Source organism: Cheilinus undulatus, linkage group 9, assembly GCF_018320785.1.
Source record: "Cheilinus undulatus linkage group 9, ASM1832078v1, whole genome shotgun sequence".
NCBI lineage: Eukaryota > Metazoa > Chordata > Actinopteri > Labriformes > Labridae > Cheilinus > Cheilinus undulatus.
The window spans coordinates 52,253,991-52,270,713 of record NC_054873.1 but is presented as its reverse complement, the minus strand read 5'-3'; the positions used below and the strand labels follow the sequence as shown (position 1 = coordinate 52,270,713).

The 16,723-nt window shown below is 50.6% G+C and overlaps 1 protein-coding gene across 3 annotated transcripts in view; it reads left to right on the top strand.

The window, feature by feature from the left end:
- LOC121515446 overlaps positions 1-16,723 on the top strand; it is a 110,407-nt gene that overhangs the window by 37,893 nt on the left and 55,791 nt on the right. For 2 of the 3 annotated variants that reach the window (XM_041796222.1, XM_041796221.1), the window contains exons 3-7: positions 4,440-4,602; positions 4,748-4,845; positions 5,512-5,589; positions 5,965-6,121; positions 6,617-6,809. In XM_041796222.1, coding sequence (XP_041652156.1) covers positions 4,440-4,602; positions 4,748-4,845; positions 5,512-5,589; positions 5,965-6,121; positions 6,617-6,809 — 689 coding nt within the window. Of the gene's footprint in view, positions 1-4,439; positions 4,603-4,747; positions 4,846-5,511; positions 5,627-5,964; positions 6,122-6,616; positions 6,810-16,723 lie in introns of those variants that run through there. The other variant, XM_041796223.1, reaches the window with a different exon arrangement.

The window sequence follows — 16,723 nt, the reverse complement described above, 5'->3', positions numbered from 1 at the left end:
TTATCTCACCCAGACCACCTTAAGTGTTTATCTCACTCAGACCACCTTAAGTGTTTATCTCACTCAGACCACCTTAAGTGTTTATCTCACTCAGACCACCTTAAGTGTTTATTCTCACTCAGACCACCTTAAGTGTTTATCTCACCCAGACCACCTTAAGTGTTTATCTCACTCAGACCACCTTAAGTGTTTATTCTCACCCAGACCACCTTAAGTGTTTATCTCACTCAGACCACCTTAAGTGTTTATCTCACTCAGACCACCTTAAGTGTTTATTCTCACTCAGGCCACCTTAAGTGTTTATCTCACTCAGACCACCTTAAGTGTTTATCTCACTCAGACCACCTTAAGTGTTTATTCTCACCCAGACCACCTTAAGTGTTTATTCTCACTCAGACCACCTTAAGTGTTTATTCTCACCCAGACCACCTTAAGTGTTTATTCTCACTCAGACCACCTTAAGTGTTTATTCTCACCCAGACCACCTTAAGTGTTTATTCTCACTCAGACCACCTTAAGTGTTTATTCTCACTCAGACCACCTTAAGTGTTTATTCTCACCCAGACCACCTTAAGTGTTTATTCTCACCCGGACCACCTTAAGTGTTTATCTCACTCGGACCACCTTAAGTGTTTATTCTCACTCAGACCACCTTAAGTGTTTATCTCACTCAGACCACCTTAAGTGTTTATTCTCACCCAGACCACCTTAAGTGTTTATCTCACTCAGACCACCTTAAGTGTTTTTCTCACTCAGACCACCTTAAGTGTTTATCTCACTCAGACCACCTTAAGTGTTTATTCTCACCCAGACCACCTTAAGTGTTTATCTCACCCAGACCACCTTAAGTGTTTTTCTCACTCAGGCCACCTTAAGTGTTTATCTCACTCAGACCACCTTAAGTGTTTATCTCACTCAGACCACCTTAAGTGTTTATTCTCACTCAGACCACCTTAAGTGTTTATTCTCACTCAGACCACCTTAAGTGTTTATTCTCACCCAGACCACCTTAAGTGTTTATTCTCACTCAGACCACCTTAAGTGTTTATTCTCACTCAGACCACCTTAAGTGTTTATTCTCACCCAGACCACCTTAAGTGTTTATTCTCACCCAGACCACCTTAAGTGTTTATTCTCACTCAGACCACCTTAAGTGTTTATTCTCACCCAGACCACCTTAAGTGTTTATTCTCACTCAGACCACCTTAAGTGTTTATCTCACCCAGACCACCTTAAGTGTTTATTCTCACCCAGACCACCTTAAGTGTTTATTCTCACCCAGACCACCTTAAGTGTTTATTCTCACCCGGACCACCTTAAGTGTTTATCTCACCCGGACCACCTTAAGTTTTTATCTCACTCGGACCACCTTAAGTGTTTATTCTCACTCGGACCACCTTAAGTGTTTATCTCACTCAGACCACCTTAAGTGTTTATTCTCACCCAGACCACCTTAAGTGTTTTTCTCACTCAGACCACCTTAAGTGTTTTTCTCACTCAGACCACCTTAAGTGTTTATCTCACTCAGACCACCTTAAGTGTTTATTCTCACCCAGACCACCTTAAGTGTTTATCTCACCCAGACCACCTTAAGTGTTTTTCTCACTCAGACCACCTTAAGTGTTTATCTCACTCAGACCACCTTAAGTGTTTATTCTCACCCAGACCACCTGAAGTGTTTATTCTCACTCAGACCACCTTAAGTGTTTATCTCACTCAGACCACCTTAAGTGTTTATCTCACTCAGACCACCTTAAGTGTTTATTCTCACCCAGACCACCTTAAGTGTTTATTCTCACCCAGACCACCTTAAGTGTTTATTCTCACCCAGACCACCTTAAGTGTTTATCTCACTCAGACCACCTTAAGTGTTTATCTCACTCAGACCACCTTAAGTGTTTATTCTCACCCAGACCACCTTAAGTGTTTATTCTCACCCAGACCACCTTAAGTGTTTATCTCACTCAGACCACCTTAAGTGTTTATCTCACTCAGACCACCTTAAGTGTTTATCTCACTCAGACCACCTTAAGTGTTTTTCTCACTCAGACCACCTTAAGTGTTTATCTCACTCAGACCACCTTAAGTGTTTATTCTCACTCAGACCACCTTAAGTGTTTATCTCACTCAGACCACCTTAAGTGTTTATCTCACTCAGACCACCTTAAGCGTTTATCTCACCCAGACCACCTTAAGTGTTTATCTCACCCAGACCACCTTAAGTGTTTTTCTCACTCAGACCACCTTAAGTGTTTATCTCACTCAGACCACCTTAAGTGTTTATCTCACCCAGACCACCTTAAGTGTTTTTCTCACTCAGACCACCTTAAGTGTTTATCTCACTCAGACCACCTTAAGTGTTTTTCTCACTCAGACCACCTTAAGTGTTTATCTCACTCAGACCACCTTAAGTGTTTATCTCACTCAGACCACCTTAAGTGTTTATTCTCACTCAGACCACCTTAAGTGTTTATCTCACTCAGACCACCTTAAGTGTTTATCTCACTCAGACCACCTTAAGCGTTTATTCTCACCCAGACCACCTTAAGTGTTTATCTCACCCAGACCACCTTAAGTGTTTTTCTCACTCAGACCACCTTAAGTGTTTATCTCACTCAGACCACCTTAAGTGTTTATCTCACCCAGACCACCTTAAGTGTTTTTCTCACTCAGACCACCTTAAGTGTTTATCTCACTCAGACCACCTTAAGTGTTTATCTCACCCAGACCACCTTAAGTGTTTATTCTCACCCAGACCACCTTAAGTGTTTATCTCACTCAGACCACCTTAAGTGTTTTTCTCACTCAGACCACCTTAAGTATTTATTCTCACCCAGACCACCTTAAGTGTTTATTCTCACTCAGACCACCTTAAGTGTTTATTCTCACCCAGACCACCTTAAGTGTTTATTCTCACCCAGACCACCTTAAGTGTTTATTCTCACCCAGACCACCTTAAGTGTTTATTCTCACTCAGACCACCTTAAGTGTTTTTCTCACTCAGACCACCTTAAGTGTTTATCTCACTCAGACCACCTTAAGTGTTTATCTCACTCAGACCACCTTAAGTGTTTTTCTCACTCAGACCACCTTAAGTGTTTATTCTCACTCAGACCACCTTAAGTGTTTATCTCACTCAGACCACCTTAAGTGTTTTTCTCACTCAGACCACCTTAAGTGTTTTTCTCACTCAGACCACCTTAAGTGTTTATTCTCACTCAGACCACCTTAAGTGTTTATCTCACTCAGACCACCTTAAGTGTTTATTCTCACTCAGACCACCTTAAGTGTTTATTCTCACTCAGACCACCTTAAGTGTTTATCTCACTCAGACCACCTTAAGTGTTTATTCTCACTCAGACCACCTTAAGTGTTTATCTCACTCAGACCACCTTAAGTGTTTTTCTCACTCAGACCACCTTAAGTGTTTATTCTCACCCAGACCACCTTAAGTGTTTATCTCACTCAGACCACCTTAAGTGTTTATCTCACCCAGACCACCTTAAGTGTTTATTCTCACCCAGACCACCTTAAGTGTTTATCTCACTCAGACCACCTTAAGTGTTTATCTCACTCAGACCACCTTAAGTGTTTATCTCACCCAGACCACCTTAAGTGTTTATCTCACCCAGACCACCTTAAGTGTTTATCTCACCCAGACCACCTTAAGTGTTTATTCTCACCCAGACCACCTTTAGTGTTTATCTCACTCAGACCACCTTAAGTGTTTATTCTCACTCACGCCACCTTAAGTATTTATTCTCACCCAGACCACCTTAAGTGTTTATTCTCACCCAGACCACCTTAAGTGTTTATCTCACTCAGACCACCTTAAGTGTTTATCTCACCCAGACCACCTTAAATGTTTATCTCACCCAGACCACCTTAATTGTTTATTCTCACTCAGACCACCTTAAGTGTTTATCTCACCCAGACCACCTTAAATGTTTATCTCACTCAGACCACCTTAAGTGTTTATCTCACTCAGACCACCTTAAGTGTTTATTCTCACTCAGACCACCTTAAGTGTTTATCTCACTCAGACCACCTTTAGTGTTTATCTCAGTCAGACCACCTTAAGTGTTTATTCTCACCCAGACCACCTTAAGTGTTTATCTCACCCAGACCACCTTAAATGTTTATTCTCACTCAGACCACCTTAAGTGTTTATCTCACCCAGACCACCTTAAATGTTTATCTCACCCAGACCACCTTAAGTGTTTATCTCACCCAGACCACCTTAAGTGTTTATTCTCACCCAGACCACCTTAAGTGTTTATTCTCACCCAGACCACCTTAAGTGTTTATCTCACCCAGACCACCTTAAGTGTTTATCTCACCCAGACCACCTTAACTAATCGTCAGTGAGTGTAGAGCTAGCGCCCCCTGCTGTTTGGCCCCTCCCCAGGATGACCTGATCGTGCTCCTTGTGTTTTTAGGGGGGGTGTCTGCTGACTGTGCAGCTCGATGATGAAGAGGCGTGTCGCCGTGATGAAGACGAGGAGGAGGAGGAGTTTTATCTTCTGTTTTCAGGGTCGATGCAGAGACACCTGAGCAGCACGCTGAGAGTCAGCAGGGCCACGCTGCAGGCGGTGTGTCCAGGTAAGCGTAGACCAGGACTCTAGCTTTTCACCTGTGCTACACACCTGATCCCGCTCGCACGTCTTCAGTTCTACTCCTCACATCCAGATTACCCATGATCCTTTGCTCTCCGTGGTAACCCGTCGTGTCCTCTCTGTCCGTGTAGCCCATACCTTGTGTGAGCCGGTCCTGGTGACGTTGTGCGTGGCTCGTCCTCATGGAGCCGTGGACGCTCGCTCCCAGGAGAGCTTCAGCTTCATTCAGGTAGGCTGCTTTAAGCTCCGCCCCTTTAACCCTGAGATCACCAGAGACGGGTCAAAACAGAGATCAGGAGGGGTCAGCACAGCAAAGACCCTGGAACGTGACCAACTATTCAGCAGGAGCAGAGGGAAAGCCCCCAACATCCCCAGCTTCACCAACATTCCTCTGATGATGTCATCAAAGCTCCATAGCTCCCCCTGCTGGATCAGCTGGTCCCTACTCTAGGGTGCTACCAGAACCGTGGTCCTGATGCCAGAGCAGACCCCCCCCCATGTAAAAACAGTCAGTCGCTGACAGACAGGTCCTTTCCAGGTCACGTGATTTCACTGACAGGACGCCCACACCTGAGATCAGCTGATCAGACACATCACATGACTCCATGATTACGTCAGGTTGCTGTGAAGCCATCTTTGTTTTCTCCTCTAATGCACATGGGGTCACCATCACCGGAGCGTGGCGGTGAAGATCAGAGGAGCCAGCAGGGCGCTCCGTTCCTGTGGACTGCTCCTGTAATGTGAGAACGCCATGTCAATGACCGGACAGGGGCACACCGCGTCACGCCACCGTAGAATCAGTACGAAGATGTCATGGCGTGGAAACGGAGGAACTTTGTGATGAAACTTTACAGGAAACCGTGAAAACTCTTAACATGTTCATGTTTGTCTGCAGGACCTGGCCTTGGACATGGCTCACTTCCTGTTGGACGGCAGTGATCCACAGGAAGCTCTGATGCTGGAGGATCAGCAGGTACGATGGCGGCAGGAACCAATCAGGCGTTGTTCCGGTAGCACCCATTGATTACTGGTACTTTCTGAAGACTCTGTAGACAGAGGGCGGGTCTACACAGAATAAAGATATAGAAATAAGAATAAAAGTAGTAATAAATATAATACTAATGATAATAATAATACAAACAATAATGATAGAAATAATAATGATAATAATAATAATAGTAATAATATTTGATACTAATTACATAATAATTATTTATATCATCATTATTACATTTAATAGTTCTGATAATAATTCGATAGTGATGATAAATGTGATCTTCTCTGGCCCGTGTGTCTCCAGTGTGTTTTGTGTGTCTCTGCCTTAAATCCTGTTTTTATTGTGTGTCAGGTTATGCTGAAGAAATGTGAGCGCCTGGACCAGAGTCTGACCCTAGCCCTCAAACATGTAAGCTCACCCCCCTTCAGGACGCCATCAGGGGGAGGAGCCACACCCACACAGTCAGAGCTGGACGCACAGTCACGGCCGGACATCTCCAGTAACCCCGGTGAGTCTCAGCGCTTTACCTGACTTCATTTTAACGGGGGTTAAAGACAGATCTCACTGCGGCGTTGGTGAAGCCGGGGATGTTGGGGCCTTTTAGCCTCGGTTTTTACAAAATAGCAGGACAAAGTTGGCATCTCCAAAAAGGGGGCTGAACTAGTGAGAGGTGAGGGTCTCCCTCTCTCCTCACCAGTTCATCCCCCTTTCCTGAAGTTATAAAGAAAAGAGCGCCACCATGAGGAGAGAAGACCTAGTACTGGGTCTGTTAGGGCTCAGCCTAGACCTCTTTAGGGGTCAAACTGACGCCTGCTGAGCCAGCACGTGCTCCCCCTCGCCCCTTAGACAGAGTAGCAGGTGTAGTGGTGAAAAATGTGATGACCCTCCTACTTCCTGCTACATCATCAGCAGTCGTTGATAGCCGTCCTGTAAACTCAGGTGGTGGATGTAGGGGGCGCTGTTCTGTCCTTTACCTCACCCCCTCTCTCTCTGCCCCCCTCAGATGAGACTCGGGTCCAGCGGCTCTCTAGTCTGCTTCACTTAGCCGCCCGTCACGGTCTGACGGCGGTGGCGTCCTTCGCTCTGCAGCAGACGGGAGGTCAAGAGGCGCTGAGGAGGCCGAACGCCCGAGGAGAGACGGCGGCTGGGGAGGCCAGGAGACGAGGACACGAGGAGCTGGTACAGCTCTTTACACGGTGAGTCCTGGATCTGGTCCTGATGTCAAATAAATGATCAGTATGGATTATGGTACCAACTTTGACCTCCTCAAGGCAGTCCCAACATTCTGTCGCATACACAAACATCAGCAAGCCCTAACACTCTGCCTCAGAATGTTGGGACCCTGATAGACCCAGAGAATGGACCCTGATAGACCTAGAGACTGGCCCCTGATAGACCTGGAGAATGGACCCTGATAGACCCAGAGAATGGACCCTGATAGACCCGGAGAATGGACCCTGATAGACCCAGAGACTGGACCCTGATAGATCCGGAGAATGGACCCTGATAGACCCGGAGAATGGCCCCTGATAGACCCGGAGAATGGCCCCTGATAGACCCGGAGAATGGCCCCTGATAGACCCGGAGAATGGCCCCTGATAGACCCGGAGAATGGCCCCTGATAGACCCAGAGAATGGCCCCTGATAGACCCGGAGAATGGACCCTGATAGACCCGGAGAATGGCCCCTGATAGACCCAGAGACTGGACCCTGATAGACCCAGAGAATGGCCCCTGATAGACCCAGAGACTGGACCCTGGTAGACCCAGAGATTGGCCCCTGATAGACCCGGAGAATGGACCCTGATAGACCCAGGGACTGGACCCTGATAGACCCGGAGACTGGACCCTGATAGACCGGGAGACTGGCCCCTGATAGACCCGGAGAATGGCCCCTGATAGACCCGGAGACTGGCCCCTGATAGACCCGGAGAATGGCCCCTGATAGACCCGGAGACTGGCCCCTGATAGACCCGGAGAATGGCCCCTGATAGACCCGGAGAATGGCCCCTGATAGACCCGGAGACTGGCCCCTGATAGACCCGGAGACTGGCCCCTGATAGATCCGGAGAATGGCCCCTGATAGACTTGGAGAATGGCCCCTGATAGACCCGGAGAATGGCCCCTGATAGACCCGGAGAATGGCCCCTGATAGACCCAGAGAATGGACCCTGATAGACCAAGAGACTCGACCCTGATAGACCCAGAGACTGGACCCTGATAGACCCAGAGACTGGACCCTGATAGACCCAGAGAATGGCCCCTGATAGACCCAGAGAATGGACCCTGATAGACCAGAGACTGGCCCCTGATAGACCCAGAGAATGGCCCCTGATAGACCCGGAGAATGGCCCCTGATAGACCCGGAGAATGGACCCTGATAGACCCGGAGAATGGACCCTGATAGACCCGGAGAATGGCCCCTGATAGACTTGGAGAATGGCCCCTGATAGACCCAGAGAATGGACCCTGATAGACCAGAGACTGGCCCCTGATAGACCCGGAGAATGGCCCCTGATAGACCCGGAGAATGGCCCCTGATAGACCCGGAGACTGGCCCTGATAGACCCGGAGAATGGCCCTGATAGACCCAGAGAATGGACCCTGATAGACCCAGAGAATGGCCCCTGATAGACCCGGAGACTGGCCCCTGATAGACCCGGAGACTGGCCCCTGATAGACCCGGAGAATGGCCCCTGATAGACCCGGAGACTGGCCCCTGATAGACCCGGAGAATGGCCCCTGATTGACCCGGAGAATGGCCCTGATAGACCCGGAGACTGGCCCTGATAGACCCGGAGAATGGCCCCTGATAGACCCGGAGAATGGCCCTGATAGACCCGGAGACTGGCCCTGATAGATCCAGAGAATGGCCCTGATAGACTTGGAGAATGGCCCTGAAAGACCCTGAGAATGGCCCTGATAGACCCGGAGAATGGCCCCTGATAGACCCGGAGAATGGACCCTGATAGACCAAGAGACTCGACCCTGATAGACCCAGAGACTGGACCCTGATAGACCCAGAGACTGGACCCTGATAGACCCAGAGACTGGACCCTGATAGACCCAGAGAATGGACCCTGATAGACCCAGAGACTGGACCCTGATAGACCCAGAGAATGGCCCCTGATAGACCCAGAGAATGGACCCTGATAGACCCAGAGAATGGACCCTGATAGACCCGGAGAATGGACCCTGATAGACCCGGAGAATGGCCCCTGATAGACCCGGAGAATGGACCCTGATAGACCCGGAGAATGGCCCCTGATAGACCCAGAGAATGGACCCTGATAGACCCAGAGAATGGACCCTGATAGACCCAGAGACTGGACCCTGATAGACCCAGAGACTGAACCCTAATAGACCAAGAGAATGGACCCTGATAGACCCAGAGACTGGACCCTGATAGATCCGGAGAATGGCCCCTGATAGACCCAGAGACTGGCCCCTGATAGACCCAGAGAATGGCCCCTGATAGACCCAGAGACTGGACCCTGATAGACCCAGAGACTGGACCCTGATAGACCCAGAGACTGGCCCCTGATAGACCCGGAGAATGGCCCCTGATAGACCTAGAGACTGGCCCCTGATAGACCCAGAGAATGGCCCCTGATAGACCCAGAGAATGGACCCTGATAGACCCAGAGAATGGCCCCTGATAGACCCAGAGACTGGCCCCTGATAGACCCGGAGAATGGCCCCTGATAGACCCGGAGACTGGCCCCTGATAGACCCGGAGACTGGCCCCTGATAGATCCAGAGAATGGCCCCTGATAGACTTGGAGAATGGCCCCTGATAGACCCAGAGAATGGACCCTGATAGACCCGGAGACTGGCCCCTGATAGACCCGGAGAATGGCCCCTGATAGACCCAGAGAATGGCCCCTGATAGACCCGGAGACTGGCCCCTGATAGACCTGGAGAATGGCCCCTGATAGACCCGGAGACTGGCCCCTGATAGACCCGGAGAATGGCCCCTGATAGACTTGGAGAATGGCCCCTGATAGACCTGGAGAATGGCCCCTGATAGACCCGGAGAATGGACCCTGATAGACCCGGAGAATGGACCCTGATAGACCAAGAGACTGGCCCCTGATAGACCCAGAGACTGGACCCTGATAGACCCAGAGAATGGCCCCTGATAGACCCAGAGACTGGACCCTGGTAGACCCAGAGATTGGCCCCTGATAGACCCGGAGAATGGACCCTGATAGACCCAGGGACTGGACCCTGATAGACCCGGAGACTGGACCCTGATAGACCGGGAGACTGGCCCCTGATAGACCCGGAGAATGGCCCCTGATAGACCCGGAGACTGGCCCCTGATAGACCCGGAGAATGGCCCCTGATAGACCCGGAGACTGGCCCGTGATAGACCCGGAGAATGGCCCCTGATAGACCCGGAGAATGGCCCCTGATAGACCCGGAGACTGGCCCCTGATAGACCCGGAGACTGGCCCCTGATAGATCCAGAGAATGGCCCCTGATAGACTTGGAGAATGGCCCCTGATAGACCCGGAGAATGGCCCCTGATAGACCCGGAGAATGGCCCCTGATAGACCCAGAGAATGGACCCTGATAGACCAAGAGACTCGACCCTGATAGACCCAGAGACTGGACCCTGATAGACCCAGAGACTGGACCCTGATAGACCCAGAGAATGGCCCCTGATAGACCCAGAGAATGGACCCTGATAGACCAGAGACTGGCCCCTGATAGACCCAGAGAATGGCCCCTGATAGACCCGGAGAATGGCCCCTGATAGACCCGGAGAATGGACCCTGATAGACCCGGAGAATGGACCCTGATAGACCCGGAGAATGGCCCCTGATAGACTTGGAGAATGGCCCCTGATAGACCCAGAGAATGGACCCTGATAGACCAGAGACTGGCCCCTGATAGACCCGGAGAATGGCCCCTGATAGACCCGGAGAATGGCCCCTGATAGACCCGGAGACTGGCCCCTGATAGACCCGGAGAATGGCCCCTGATAGACCCAGAGAATGGCCCCTGATAGACCCAGAGAATGGCCCCTGATAGACCCGGAGACTGGCCCCTGATAGACCCGGAGAATGGCCCCTGATAGACCCGGAGAATGGCCCCTGATAGACCCGGAGAATGGCCCCTGATAGACCCGGAGACTGGCCCCTGATAGACCCGGAGAATGGCCCCTGATAGATCCAGAGAATGGCCCCTGATAGACTTGGAGAATGGCCCCTGATAGACCCGGAGAATGGCCCCTGATAGACCCGGAGAATGGCCCCTGATAGACCCGGAGAATGGACCCTGATAGACCCAGAGAATGGCCCCTGATAGACCCGGAGACTGGCCCCTGATAGACCTGGAGAATGGCCCCTGATAGACCCGGAGACTGGCCCCTGATAGACCCGGAGAATGGCCCCTGATAGACTTGGAGAATGGCCCCTGATAGACCTGGAGAATGGCCCCTGATAGACCCGGAGAATGGACCCTGATAGACCCGGAGAATGGACCCTGATAGACCAAGAGACTGGCCCCTGATAGACCCAGAGACTGGACCCTGATAGACCCAGAGAATGGCCCCTGATAGACCCAGAGACTGGACCCTGGTAGACCCAGAGATTGGCCCCTGATAGACCCGGAGAATGGACCCTGATAGACCCAGGGACTGGACCCTGATAGACCCGGAGACTGGACCCTGATAGACCGGGAGACTGGCCCCTGATAGACCCGGAGAATGGCCCCTGATAGACCCGGAGACTGGCCCCTGATAGACCCGGAGAATGGCCCCTGATAGACCCGGAGACTGGCCCGTGATAGACCCGGAGAATGGCCCCTGATAGACCCGGAGAATGGCCCCTGATAGACCCGGAGAATGGCCCCTGATAGACCCGGAGAGTGGGCCTGATAGATCCAGAGAATGGCCCCTGATAGACTTGGAGAATGGCCCTGATAGAACCGGAGAATGGACCCTGATAGACCCCGAGAATGGCCCCTGATAGACCCAGAGAATGGACCCTGATAGACCAAGAGAATGGACCCTGATAGACCCAGAGACTGGACCCTGATAGACCCAGAGACTGGACCTGATAGACCCAGAGAATGGCCCTGATAGACCCAGAGAATGGACCCTGATAGACCAGAGACTGGCCCCTGATAGACCCAGAGAATGGCCCCTGATAGACCCGGAGAATGGCCCCTGATAGACCCGGAGAATGGACCCTGATAGACCCGGAGAATGGACCCTGATAGACCCGGAGAATGGCCCCTGATAGACTTGGAGAATGGCCCCTGATAGACCCAGAGAATGGACCCTGATAGACCAGAGACTGGCCCCTGATAGACCCGGAGAATGGCCCCTGATAGACCCGGAGAATGGCCCCTGATAGACCCGGAGACTGGACCCTGATAGACCCGGAGAATGGCCCCTGATAGACCCAGAGAATGGACCCTGATAGACCCAGAGAATGGCCCCTGATAGACCCGGAGACTGGCCCCTGATAGACCCGGAGAATGGCCCCTGATAGACCCGGAGAATGGCCCCTGATAGACCCGGAGACTGGCCCCTGATAGACCCGGAGAATGGCCCCTGATAGACCCGGAGAATGGCCCCTGATAGACCCGGAGACTGGCCCCTGATAGACCCGGAGAATGGCCCCTGATAGACCCGGAGAATGGCCCCTGATAGACCCGGAGACTGGCCCCTGATAGATCCAGAGAATGGCCCCTGATAGACTTGGAGAATGGCCCCTGATAGACCCGGAGAATGGCCCCTGATAGACCCGGAGAATGGCCCCTGATAGACCCGGAGAATGGACCCTGATAGACCAAGAGACTCGACCCTGATAGACCCAGAGACTGGACCCTGATAGACCCAGAGACTGGACCCTGATAGACCCAGAGAATGGACCCTGATAGACCCAGAGAATGGACCCTGATAGACCAGAGACTGGCCCCTGATAGACCCAGAGAATGGCCCCTGATAGACCCAGAGAATGGCCCCTGATAGACCCGGAGAATGGACCCTGATAGACCCGGAGAATGGACCCTGATAGACCCGGAGAATGGCCCCTGATAGACCCGGAGAATGGACCCTGATAGACCCGGAGAATGGCCCCTGATAGACCCAGAGAATGGACCCTGATAGACCCAGAGAATGGACCCTGATAGACCCAGAGACTGGACCCTGATAGACCCAGAGACTGAACCCTAATAGACCAAGAGAATGGACCCTGATAGACCCAGAGACTGGACCCTGATAGATCCGGAGAATGGCCCCTGATAGACCCAGAGACTGGCCCCTGATAGACCCAGAGAATGGCCCCTGATAGACCCAGAGACTGGACCCTGATAGACCCAGAGACTGGACCCTGATAGACCCAGAGACTGGCCCCTGATAGACCCGGAGAATGGCCCCTGATAGACCTAGAGACTGGCCCCTGATAGACCCAGAGAATGGCCCCTGATAGACCCAGAGAATGGACCCTGATAGACCCAGAGAATGGCCCCTGATAGACCCAGAGACTGGCCCCTGATAGACCCGGAGAATGGCCCCTGATAGACCCGGAGACTGGCCCCTGATAGACCCGGAGACTGGCCCCTGATAGATCCAGAGAATGGCCCCTGATAGACCCAGAGAATGGCCCCTGATAGACCCAGAGAATGGACCCTGATAGACCCGGAGACTGGCCCCTGATAGACCCGGAGAATGGCCCCTGATAGACCCAGAGAATGGCCCCTGATAGACCCGGAGACTGGCCCCTGATAGACCCGGAGAATGGCCCCTGATAGACCCGGAGACTGGCCCCTGATAGACCCGGAGAATGGCCCCTGATAGACAATGAGAATGGCCACTGATAGACCCGGAGAATGGCTGATAGACCCAGAGACTGGCCCCTGATAGACCCGGAGAATGGACCCTGATAGACCCAGAGACTGGCCCCTGATAGACCCAGAGACTGGACCCTGATAGACCCAGAGAATGGACCCTGATAGACCCAGAGAATGGCCCCTGATAGACCCAGAGAATGGCCCCTGATAGACCCAGAGAATGGACCCTGATAGACCCAGAGAATGGCCCCTGATAGACCCAGAGACTGGCCCCTGATAGACCCGGAGACTGGCCCCTGATAGATCCGGAGAATGGCCCCTGATAGACCCGGAGAATGGCCCCTGATAGACCCGGAGAATGGCCCCTGATAGACCCGGAGAATGGACCCTGATAGACCAAGAGACTCGACCCTGATAGACCAAGAGACTCGACCCTGATAGACCCAGAGACTGGACCCTGATAGACCCAGAGACTGGACCCTGATAGACCCAGAGAATGGCCCCTGATAGACCCAGAGAATGGACCCTGATAGACCAGAGACTGGCCCCTGATAGACCCAGAGAAGGCCCCCCCCCCCCCTTATTTTATGTTGATGTCCAGGTTCATATTTTTGAAAAGGCCTTATTATAGTATCCCTCCCCCTCCCCCAGAGGGCTCTCCTGGTCTCCCCCTTATGGCCGGCCTTGGCGATGACATCACAGCGACAGGCCCAGTGGGTCAGCCCTCAGTCACTGAGGAGGAGACAGGAAGTAGATTAGCGTGGGGAGGCTGATGTTAGAGAACAATGGAGTAGACAGCTGTGACTGAGGCTGACATCACCGTCACACAAAGGAGCCTCTGTTACTGTAGGAACGCTACACTGTGGGCCCTGGTCTAGGTTACCATGGAAACACCAGACCTGAAACACAACACTCTCTCTGTGGTTTACACTAACAACATTCAGACACACTTCTGGACATGCTCTCAATCAGTGGTTCTGGACTGGTCCAGCCATGGGACTACATTACCCATAATCCCTGAAAACACAGGGGGACGACATTACCCATAATCCCTGAAAACACAGGGGGGACTACATTACCCATAATCCCTGAAAACACAGGGGGGACTACATTACCCATAATCCCTGAAAACACAGGAGGGACTACATTACCCATAATCCCTGAAAACACCAGAGGGACTACATTACCCATAATCCCTGAAAACACAGGCAAAGAATGGAATGTTTTAGAAGAATGAGAATGACAACAATAACTGCAGAGGAGGGAATGTTTTATAAAATGAGGATGACATCATCACAGGCAGAGGATGGAATGTTTTAGAAGAATGAGAATGACAACAATAACAGCAGAGGATGGAATGTTTTATAAAATGAGGATGACATCATCACAGGCAGAGGATGGAATGTTCATTATTGGTGTTTTTTTCCCCTCTATTGACTGAAGATGGGAGATAACCTGAGTTATAATCAGGGTCCCTTTCTGGCTCAGGTTGATCTAATCCAGATTAGGATGTGGATTATCTGATCCTGGGTAGAAATGATGTGGATTATTAAATCTGGATTGTTTTTATCCAAAACCTTCTCTCCTCTCCATGTGTTGATTAGAACGTTGCTGCTTTAACTCTGCTAGAATGCAGAGACACCGGTCTAGACCCACGCCCTGGGCCAGCCCTGGGAGAGGTTTTACCCTGATCCAGTATTGGGGGGTTTACCCTGATCCAGTATTGAAGGTTTTACCCGGATCCAGTATTAAAGGGGATTACCCTGATCCAGTATTGGAGGGTATATCCTGATCCAGTATCAAAGGGGATTACCCGGATCCAGTATTAAAGGGGATTACCCTGATCCAGTATTAAAGGGGATTACCCTGATCCAGTATTAAAGGGGATAACCCTGATCCAGTATTAAAGGGGATAACCCTGATCCAGTATTAAAGGGGATTACCCTGATCCAGTATTGGAGGTTTTACCCTGATCCTGTATTAAAGGGGTTTACCCTGATCCAGTATTAAAGGGGGTTTACCCTGATCCAGTATTGGAGGTTTTAGCCTGATCCAGTATTGGAGGGGTTTACCCTGATCCAGTATTAAAGGGGTTTACCCTGATCCAGTATTAACGGGGATTACCCTGATCCAGTATTAAAGGGGATTACCCTGATCCAGTATTTTAGAGGTTTACCCTGATCCAGTATTAAAAGGGTTTACCCTGATCCAGTATTAAAAGGGTTTACCCTGATCCAGTGTTGGAGGGGTTTACCCTGATCCAGTATTGGAGGGGTTTACCCTGATCCAGTATTAAGGGGATTACCCTGATCCAGTATTATAGAGGTTTACCCTGATCCAGTATTAAAAAGGTTTACCCTGATCCAGTATTGGAGGGGTTTACCCTGATCCAGTATTAAAGGGGTTTACCCTGATCCAGTATTAACGGGGATTACCCTGATCCAGTATTAAAGGGGATTACCCTGATCCAGTATTATAGAGGTTTACCCTGATCCAGGATTAAAAGGGTTTACCCTGATCCAGTATTGGAGGGGTTTACCCTGATCCAGTATTAAAGGGGTTTACCCTGATCCAGTATTAACAGGGATTACCCTGATCCAGTATTAAAGGGGATTACCCTGATCCAGTATTATAGAGGTTTACCCTGATCCTGTATAAAAGGGGTTTACCCTGATCCAGTATTGGAGGGGTTTACCCTGATCCAGTATTGGAGGGGTTTACCCTGATCCAGTATTAACGGGGATTACCCTGATCCAGTATTATAGAGGTTTACCCTGATCCAGTATTAAAGGGGTTTACCCTGATCCAGTATTAAAGGGGTTTACCCTGATCCAGTATTAACGGGGATTACCCTGATCCAGTATTAAAGGGGTTTACCCTGATCCAGTATTATAGAGGTTTACCCTGATCCAGTATTAAAAGGGTTTACCCTGATCCAGTATCAAAGGGGTTTACCCTGATCCAGTATCTGAGGGGTTTACCCTGATCCAGTATTGAAGGTTTTACCCTGATCCAGTATTAAAGGGGATTACCCTGATCCTGTATTAAAGGGGGTTACCCTGATCCAGTATTGGAGGGGTTTACCCAGATCCAGTATTGGAGGGTTTACCCTGATCCATTATTGAAGGTTTTACTCTGATCCAGTATTGAAGGTTTTACCCTGATCCAGCATTAAAGGGGATTATCCTGATCCAGTATTGGCGGGGATTTACCCTGATCCAGTATTGGAGGGGTTTACCCTGATCCAGTATTGAAGGTTTTACCCTGATCCAGTATTAAAGGGGATTACCCTGATCCAATAT